Consider the following 10554-nt stretch of genomic DNA (forward strand, 5'->3'; position numbering starts at 1 on the left):
GGAAAACACGCCTTTTACCTGTATTTGCAGGCATTAAGGACATTTTCAACAAAACGTTGCATACCTTGAGGGGCACTGATAAGAAAAAATCAAAATTCATTTTTTTCACCTTTTTAGACCCTAATGTACACAAAAACCTCATATTTTCAGTTCCCATAAGAACATTCATCGTTTGATAAGATTTCCAAAGCCGCAGTACCATGTACTCGCACACAAAAAAAAAATACCTACAAAAATATTTTTTTTAATGTTGAAAAAACACCATTTAGCGTCGCTGGAATGAGGCCGGAATATTTTTTATATGCAAAATACTTGATTTGGAAGGTTTAAAGTGTGTGCAGAAGACCTTTGTGCAGCAAAAAGGCACGCGTGCCAACAACACGCGGTGTTCCCAAGCGGTCCCCCATCTAAGTACTAACCGCGCCCGACGATGCTTGATTTCGGTGATCGGACGAGAACCGATATTTTTTTTTTTTTTTTTTTTTTTTTTTTTAATTCATTTTTATTAGTTCAATCTTAAACCTATCTTAAAGCTAGACAAAAATTCATAAAACTAGCCTAATTATCCATAACTTACAACTAACTTAATGGTCCCATACGGACACTCTAAGCTAAACTATAACACTAATTACTAATGCCTTTCGGCCTTAAGATCTATTTTACTTCAATTTAAATTTTATTTGTTTTGTTTTTATTAGAAAATTTTGAAAAAACTAATATCAATAACTTTTTTTTATATATTTTTACTTACAAACTACTTAAAATAAGGTCCTTAAATAAAACTTAAAAACTAACTTAAACTACCTATTCTACCTATAAACTACTTAAAACTAGAACAACCACAGCAGCAAATCTAACTATCTAACATTTTTGTTTTTCATATTTCGTTGTCTTTTTTTTAAATTTTTTTTTTAATGTTTTTTTTTTTTTTTTAATGTTTTTTTTTTTTTTTAATTTTTTTTTTTTTTTGTTTTTTTTTATTTATTTTTTTTTTTTTTTTTTTAATTTTTTTTTTTCGTGCCGCCATGCCTATTCTACTTAAAACTAAACCCTAAACATAAAACAAGTATGTAAGCCGGCCAAGGCTTAAAACCCCATCCCGACTACCCAATATCAAGTGCCGATTGAAGCCACCAAAACTGGTTCTCCTGCTTCACCCTATCAGTTCGGTCCCGTTCGGACACAGCCCTACTGAACCGAAGGAGCTCTGCTCCGCCTTGTGCCAAGACGTCCCGATTGTACAGGAGTCGCCTATCCACGGTTCTTCGTCTGACGTGGTAGATTAACGGAACTGCCAATCTATCCTGTATCAGACCGCATCTATCTAAAAAGAGGAATGCCTCTGGGGGAATGAAGCCGCTCAAGCGTGCACTCTCAAAATACTCGTCGTTCGGATAGAACGCCCCGAAAATTAAATTGTTGGTCGAAGACATAGCTCTTGCAATGTGACCTCGAACGAGTTTTATCACGAAATTGTCAATTCTGTTGATTCGAGCCCCGTTGTACAGGACCTCGTTGGAATAATAATGCACATAAGAAGATTCGGCTGTTCGATATAAGCCGGTACAGCGTCGTAAACACTGCCGCTCGAACACCCGAAACCTCTCCATCTGAGAAGGGGCAACGTTGAACCACACAGGACAACCATAAACGATCATTGGCCGTATGAGGGCCATGTAGCAAATTACCTTCACTCTGGGGTCAAGCCGACTGCTAAAAAACAGCCGTTTCGTCAGAGCGAAGGCTCCTCTGGCCCTGGTCAGAGCAGCATTTATATGTCTGTCGAAATATAAATACTGATCTAACCAGATACCGAGGTACTTCACTACACTTTTGCTCGCCAATGGCTGCCCGTGAAGATCAACGATGACCATCTTGCGCCAATTCTTACACGTATCCCTCGTGGCCCTAGCCAACGGAGTCCGGAACAGAATTGTCTCTGACTTCTGGACATTTATTTTCAGTTTCCAGTCGTCGCAATATCGCTGAATCTTGTCGAAATCACGCTGCAAGAGAATTCTAATAACCTCAACCTTTCGGGCCGTTCTGTACGCAATTAGATCGTCGGCGTACGCAATTGCCTTTGTAAGACTACCTATCAGATCGCTGGTGTAAATGTTGAAGAGAATCGGCGAATTCACCGCTCCCTGTTGAAGACCATTTTTAATTGAGAACGTTGTGGTAGAAGTTACATTGCCACTTTTGACAACAAACTTTCTACCGTTAAGCATATCATAAAGTATATACAACAATGGCTTGCTAATGCCAAACCTGCTCAATTTTAGGTAAAGACCCTCTAACCATACGGTGTCAAAGGCCTTTTCCAAATCAACCAGGACAGCACCTGTGCATTGTTGTTTTGATTTATTCCATTGGATATCAGAAACGAGTTTAGACGCAGCATGAATTGTGTCATGACCCGCCTTGAACCCGAACTGTTTATCCGGAATTATTTTGTTGTCCGCAGCCCACTTAGTCAGAGCCCTATTAATGATCTTTTCGAAAACTTTGCTGATGCTCGGAAGAAGACTTATCGACCGAAGATTTGACGGGTTGGAGTTGTCCTTTCCCTTTTTCGGGAGAGGATGAACCACAGCGGTCTTCCAATGCACTGGATAATATGCATTATTCAGTGCATTGTTGAAGAGTGTGGTGTAAATGTCAATTGCTTCCGTCGGTAAATGTCTTAGTACAACGTTGGATATACCATCGACACCTGCTGACTTTTTATTTTTTATTGAATTGAAGATGAGTTGAAGCTCAACCTTCGTCACTAACAAGGGACTTGGTCCCATTTGGTCGGCGATTATGGCATTTGCCAAGGAATCGTCATTGAACCGCATGAAACCGCGGTTCTCAGATCGCCAATGTGTGATATCATTACGGAGGTAAAAGTGATTAAGTAGGGCTCTGTTTTCCAGGTCGTGGTTGGGGCGAATGCTAACATTCACCTTGTACACTTGCTGGAAAGCAGCTCCCACCGCCTCCACTTTTTCCTTCGGATCTTCAATTATATAAAAGTCATCGTCAAAGATGGCTTCCTCTGGATCTATTTGCGCTGTCCTGAGTACGTTTCTGTTCTCTTCAGTTCTTTGGAGTTTAAGACACGGAAGGTCATTATCGTTTTTTTTTCTGAATATCTTGTTGATTTTCGGGAACATACTAGGGTCACTCGAATTAACTGACCGGATCTTGCGGTCCCAGTACTTGTTAATTGACAGCCTGTAGTTCTCCTTAATCAACAGATTGACATTTTTTATTGACGATTTCAGTGTCCTAACCTCCAAGTCGCGTGGGTCTGTAAGTCGTCTGTGCAAGTTTTTGAGTCTGGTCAGTAAGCCACTCTTGTGCCTACGTAGTGCGTCAATTGTCGCGTTTCTGTAAGCGTCCATTTGGTCCCGTTCTTTGTACTTTGGGATTGTCCGTTCCATCGTTCGTTTTATTGTTTCGTCCATCTGTTGTAAGTGTTGGTCGATTTCTGTATTTGTCAGGTTTCTGTTGTTTGGTGGGGCTATGTCACTCGAACGAAGTTCTCTCGCTAGGGCATTGGTGAAACGAGGCCACCGCATCTTGCTGTAATTGTAAGAATGCGTTGGAACGTATTCCTCCAACTCCACGCGTTCGTTCGGAATCTGCATTACAGCAGCCAGTCCGCAGTGATCACTGTCGTACTCGACTGTCTGTAAGCAGTTTCGCGGGTGATTACCCACTTTGTCTGTAACTGTCAGTCTGGTGTCGTACAGCAAAAGGTCCAGAAAGGAGCCGCTTCTTGGATACGATGGCCTTTCAGTAGCCAGCAGGTCGACGCCATATTCAACGCTGTAAAGATTCATCAAATTAAAAAGATGATTACCTCTGGGATTACTATGTTGATTTCCCCAATCTTCATGTTTTGCGTTCAAATCACCGGCCAAGATGAAATAGTTTTCTTCCAAGCCCAGTTTCAGTTCCCTAAAAAGAATCTCGAGTTCTGAAGCAAAGTAAGTAACCTGCGGAGCTCCAGCCGCATAAGCCGCAATCATATACATCCGCTTCCCTTGAGAGAGAGAGATGCATACGACGCAAACTTCTAGCGTCTTGAGCTTTCGCAATTCATTGTTGTATATGACTTTATAATTAATGCCTTTTCGTATGAAGAGAGCGACACCGCCCCCTTGAGTGGAGTCAGGCCGGTCTCTTCTTACGATATTGTAATTTTTATGAGTCAATTTGTGGTTGTGGTTTAGCTTAGTTTCGCTAGCCATAAACACATCGGGACTGTAGTCTTTCAACAATTGGAACATATTGGCTCTTCGTTCAATCCTAATCAGTGAATTTACATTCACAGCTAGGACTTTTAGGCGCGTCTCCGGCAGCGCGCCCATTATGGTCTTAGTTGCGCCAGGCCAGGCAACAAAGAGTAGAGATGATCTACCCTTTTGCCTTGCTCCTTTATCTGACTTTGCAGTCCTGTTAGTTGACCTTGAATGCTCAACAACAAGGCTACAATGTCAGGCTGCACCTCTGGTGCCTTAGGCACAGGGGCCTTTGGGGCAACCGTTGGTGGAGCCTGTCTCGTGTTTCCACTCCCTGACACCATTTGGGCGTAAGAGAATTTGGGATCCACGAATTTTTGTGTTGGAGCCTGTCGAACTGTTCGACTTTTTTCGGCTTTTTGACTGGCCTGTTTTTGCTTCATTTGTTGGACCTTAGGGCAACCCCTATAGTTAGCCGGGTGCCCTTGGTTTCCACAAAGGACACACTTGAGCAGGGTCAAATCCTCAACCCGCTCATTCCCCAGCTTGCACTCTCCTTCTTTGTGGGTTTCTCCGCACCTCACACAACGCAACTGCATATTGCAGTTGGCATTGGCATGGCCAAACCTCTGGCAGTTAGTACATTGTAAAATGCCGTCGTGCCTTTTTAATGTATCCCATCGTGCAGTTTGATAGTCGAGAGATTTGATTTTCTTCACACTATCAAAACTGCTTTGGGGCGATAATGTTACCAAGAACATTGGCAGCCTATAACCCTCCCGCCTGGACTTCACCGTAGTGAACGGCTTGACCCCGATAAAATCGAGATCGTCCGTGGCTTTTTGACGGAGCTCAGCTAAGAGCTCCTCTGGTTCCGTGCAGGAACTTATGCCCTTCAGAAGGACCGTCTGGAATTTTTCGCTCTTAGGCGTATAGCTGAAGAACTCAGCGGTGGCCTGTTTGAGCACGCCTTTAAGTAAATTGTATTCGGCCAGTGAGAAGCACTGTACCGAATAACGCTTTTCATTGTCATTTAAAATCTTTATTACAAATTTGCCCTTAGTGGCCGACTTACATACCTGTTTTAGGTCCTGCAGGTCAACCCGGTAGGTCCTGATTGGTGGCACCTTCTCTTTTTTGGGCTGTGGTTGTTGCTGTTGTTGTTGCTGCTTCTTCTTCTGCTGCTGCTGCTGCTGTTTCTGCTGCTCCTGCTGCCTTGATTGTAGCTGTTGTTGTTGCTGCTGTTTGGCCTTGGCCGAGGTCGATGGGCCATCAGCAATTGGGCCTGTCACTGCAGCTGGTTTCTTTTTATTTTGCTCCGCTCCTGTGATTTTGGGAGCGGGCTTGGGTTGTGGTTGTTTTTGCTGCTGTGGTTGATGTTGCTGTTGTTTTTGCTGCTGTTCTTTTTGGGCTGCCTCTTGCTTTCGGCGCGCCTCTTGTTTGTTTTTAAGTGCAGTGAGGAGGGGCTCTATTTCCTCCTTGAGCTTGTTGAGACTTTCCTCGAACTGGCTGATGGCTGCCTGTTTGGTTTGCAGGGCCTGCACCAGTTCGGTTTCATCTTGGAGGTCCGCCACTACCTCCAAAGCCTTCGTTGTCGGCGGGACTGGCTCTGGCTCCGATAGGATTAAATCCATATTCGGAGGCCTGAAGAGCCCCTCTCCACCTTCGGACACGTATTCAGTTTTTTCAGACTCTGCGTAGTCTGAAAACTCGCTCTCGGTGGTAACTCCTCCTTTACCACCCTCCATTTGTTTCCGCATGTCCCGCCGCTTAGCAGAGTTGGCCCTCTCCACTTTGTTTGGGCTATGCTTCTTCATTTTTCTTTTTTTGATAGTTGCTGCTGCTTCTATCCAGTGGTCTGATGTTTGACCAGATGTTGTTGCTGTTGTTTGTGGTACTGTTACTGGCACCACCGTAACATCGCCTGACGTGTTGGCAGAGGTATCTTTCGATACCCCCGCTTTCTTCTCCTTAACCATTTGCTTCTCTTCCCAATCGATGAAATCAACAATTTCTCGATTATGAAAAAAAGCTATAATATTTTTCGTCGACTCCGCCCGGGATTCGAACCCACGACCTTTGGATTCGTCTGCAGACGCCACCTCCACTGAGCTACCGATGAGTTTAAAAAAGTTGTGGCAACTTGCCAACTTTAGATTTATTAACACACTTGGACTTGTTTTTTGAAACTAAAATAAAAATAGCACTTCTTCACACTTTGGAAGTCAAAGAACGACTGACGAGAACCGATATTTTCATCGTGGTATGGTCGTTGGCGAAAACTTACCTACCTGAGTTCCACCTAATCAATCTTTATCAATTACCTTTTCTTAGAAGTATCTTTTACTTTTCAATCTCCCAGTCATGGTTTTCCCACTGAAAACACTATTCTACCTGGTTACCTGTACGAAAATACATGTTTGCAGACATTCAAAGCAATAAAATTACTTTTTTACCTGTTTACCTGTAGAAAATATAATTTTCACCTGTGTTTTGCAGAAATTCAAGGTAATTTATGGTTTTTCAACTGAAAACGCTGTCTTACCTGCTCACCCTGTAGGAAAACACGCCTTTTACCTGTATTTGCAGGCATTAAGGACATTTTCAACAAAACGTTGCATACCTTGAGGGGCACTGATAAGAAAAAATCAAAATTCATTTTTTTCACCTTTTTAGACCCTAATGTACACAAAAACCTCATATTTTCAGTTCCCATAAGAACATTCATCGTTTGATAAGATTTCCAAAGCCGCAGTACCATGTACTCGCACACAAAAAAAAAATACCTACAAAAATATTTTTTTTAATGTTGAAAAAACACCATTTAGCGTCGCTGGAATGAGGCCGGAATATTTTTTATATGCAAAATACTTGATTTGGAAGGTTTAAAGTGTGTGCAGAAGACCTTTGTGCAGCAAAAAGGCACGCGTGCCAACAACACGCGGTGTTCCCAAGCGGTCCCCCATCTAAGTACTAACCGCGCCCGACGATGCTTGATTTCGGTGATCGGACGAGAACCGATATTTTTTTTTTTTTTTTTTTTTTTTAAATTCATTTTTATTAATTCATTCTTAAACCTATCTTAAAGCTAGATAAAAATTCATAAAACTAGCCTAAATTATCCATAACTTACAACTAACTTAATGGTCCCATACGGACACTCTAAGCTAAACTATAACACTAATTACTAATGCCTTTCGGCCTTAAGATCTATTTTACTTCCATTTAAATTTTATTTGTTTTGTTTTTATTAGAAAATTTTGAAAAAAACTAATATCAATAACCTTTTTTATTTATTTTTACTTACAAACTACTTAAAATAAGGTCCTTAAATAAAACTTAAAACTAACTTAAACTACCTATTCTACCTATAAACTACTTAAAACTAGAACAACCACAGCAGCAAATCTAACTATCTAACATTTTTGTTTTTCATATTTCGTTGTCTTTTTTTTTTTTTTTTTTTTTGTATTTTTATTTATTTTTTTTAATGTTTTTTTAATTTTTTTTTTTTTAATTTCTTGTTTTTTGTTTTTTTTTTTTTTTTTTTTTATTTATTTTTTTTTTTTTTGTGCCACCATGCCTATTCTACTTAAAACTAAACCCTAAAACTATAAAACAAGTATGTAAGCCGGCCAAGGCTTAAAACCCCATCCCGACTACCCACTATCAAGTGCCGATTGAAGCCACCAAAACTGGTTCTCCTGCTTCACCCTATCAGTTCGGTCCCGTTCGGACACAGCCCTACTGAACCGAAGGAGCTCTGCTCCGCCTTGTGCCATGACGTCCCGATTGTACAGGAGTCGCCTATCCACGGTTCTTCGTCTGACGTGGTAGATTAACGGAACTGCCAATCTATCCTGTATCAGACCGCATCTATCTAAAAAGAGGAATGCCTCTGGGGGAATGAAGCCGCTCAAGCGTGCACTCTCAAAATACTCGTCGTTCGGATAGAACGCCCCGAAAATTAAATTGTTGGTCGAAGACATAGCTCTTGCAATGTGACCTCGAACGAGATTTATCACGAAATTGTCAATTCTGTTGATTCGAGCCCCGTTGTATAGGACCTCGTTTGAATAATAATGCACATAAGAAGATTCGGCTGTTCGATATAAGCCGGTACAGCGTCGTAAACACTGCCGCTCGAACACCCGAAACCTTTCCATCTGGGAAGGTGCAACGTTGAACCACACAGGACAACCATAAACGATCATTGGCCGTATGAGGGCCATGTAGCAAATTACCTTCACTCTGGGGTCAAGCCGACTGCTAAAAAACAGCCGTTTCGTCAGAGCGAAGGCTCCTCTGGCCCTGGTCAGAGCAGCATTTATATGTCTGTCGAAATATAAATACTGATCTAACCAGATACCGAGGTACTTCACTACACTTTTGCTCGCTAATGGCTGCCCGTGAAGATCAACGATGACCATCTTGCGCCAATTCTTGCACGTATCCCCCGTGGCCCTAGCCAACGGAGTTCGGAACAGAATTGTCTCTGACTTCTGGACATTTATTTTCAGTTTCCAGTCGTCGCAATATCGCTGAATCTTGTCGAAATCACGCTGCAAGAGAATTCTAATAACCTCAACCTTTCGGGCCGTTCTGTACGCAATTAGATCGTCGGCGTACGCAATTGCCTTTGTTAGACTACCTATCAGATCGCTGGTGTAAATGCTGAAGAGAATCGGCGAATTCACCGCTCCCTGTTGAAGACCATTTTTAATTGAGAATGTTGTGGTAGAAGTTACATTGCCACTTTTGACAACAAACTTTCTACCGTTAAGCATATCATAAAGTATATACAACAATGGCTTGCTTATGCCAAGTCTGCTCAGTTTTAGGTAAAGACCCTCTAACCATACGGTGTCAAAGGCCTTTTCCAAATCAACCAGAACAGCACCTGTGCATTGTTGTTTTGATTTATTCCATTGGATATCAGAAACGAGTTTAGACGCAGCATGAATTGTGTCATGACCCGCCTTGAACCCGAACTGTTTATCCGGAATTATTTTGTTGTCCGCAGCCCACTTAGTCAGAGCCCTATTAATGATCTTTTCGAAAACTTTGCTGATGCTCGGAAGAAGACTTATCGACCGAAGATTTGACGGGTTGGAGTTGTCCTTTCCCTTTTTCGGGAGAGGATGAACCACAGCGGTCTTCCAATGCACTGGATAATATGCATTATTCAGTGCATTATTGAAGAGCGTGGTGTATATGTCAATTGCTTCCATCGGTAAATGTCTTAGTACAACGTTGGATATACCATCGACACCTGCTGACTTTTTGTTTTTTATTGAGTTAAAGATGAGCTGAAGCTCAACCTTAGTCACTAACAAGGGACTTGGTCCCGTTTGCTCGGCGATTATGGCATTTGCCAAGGAATCGTCATTGAACCGCATGAAACCGCGGTTCTCAGATCGCCAATGTGTGATATCATTACGGAGGTAAAAGTGATTAAGTAGGGCTCTGTTTTCCAGGTCGTGGTTGGGGCGAATGCTAACATTCACCTTGTACACTTGCTGGAAAGCAGCTCCCACCGCCTCCACTTTTTCCTTCGGATCTTCAATTATATAAAAGTCATCGTCAAAGATGGCTTCTTCTGGATCTATTTGCGCTGTCATGAGTACGTCTCTGTTTTCTTCGGTTCTTTGGAGTTTCAGACTCGGAAGGTCATTGTCGTTCTTTTTTCTGAATATTTTGTTGATTTTAGGGAACATACTAGGGTCGCTCGAATTAACTGACCGGATCTTGCGGTCCCAGTACTTGTTAATTGATAGCCTGTAGTTCTCCTTAATCAACAGATTGACATTTTTTATTGACGATTTCAGTGTCCTAACCTCCAAGTCGCGTGGGTCTGTAAGTCGTCTGTGCAAGTTTTTGAGTCTGGTCAGTAAGCCACTCTTGTGCCTACGTAGTGCGTCAATTGTCGCGTTTCTGTAAGCGTCCATTTGGTCCCGTTCTTTGTACTTTGGGATTGTCCGTTCCATCGTTCGTTTTATTGTTTCGTCCATCTGTTGTAAGTGTTGGTCGATTTCTGTATTTGTCAGGTTTCTGTTGTTTGGTGGGGCTATGTCACTCGAACGAAGTTCTCTCGCTAAGGCGTTGGTGAAACGAGGCCAACGCATCTTACTGTAATTGTAAGAATGCGTTGGAAAGTATTCCTCCAACTCCACGCGTTCGTTCGGGATCTGCATTACAGCAGCCAGTCCGCAGTGATCACTGTCGTACTCGACTGTCTGTAAGCAGTTTCGCGGGTGATTACCCACTTTGTCTGTAACTGTCAGTCTGGTGTCGTACAGCAAAAGGTCCAGAAAGGAGC

At 42.3% G+C, this 10554-nt stretch overlaps 1 protein-coding gene across 1 annotated transcript in view; it reads right to left on the reverse strand.

The window, feature by feature from the left end:
* Positions 1–6214, reverse strand: part of LOC129941273 (axoneme-associated protein mst101(2)-like) — a 130929-nt gene extending 124715 nt beyond the window's left edge. Inside the window, exon 1 of the mRNA XM_056049865.1 lies at positions 5889–6214. Within this exon, the coding sequence (XP_055905840.1) occupies positions 5889–6214 (326 nt within the window). The remainder of the gene's footprint in view (positions 1–5888) is intronic.
* Positions 6215–10554: the final 4340 nt, after the last annotated feature.

This window comes from Eupeodes corollae, chromosome 1 (assembly GCF_945859685.1).
Source record: "Eupeodes corollae chromosome 1, idEupCoro1.1, whole genome shotgun sequence".
In the NCBI taxonomy this organism is placed as follows: domain Eukaryota; kingdom Metazoa; phylum Arthropoda; class Insecta; order Diptera; family Syrphidae; genus Eupeodes; species Eupeodes corollae.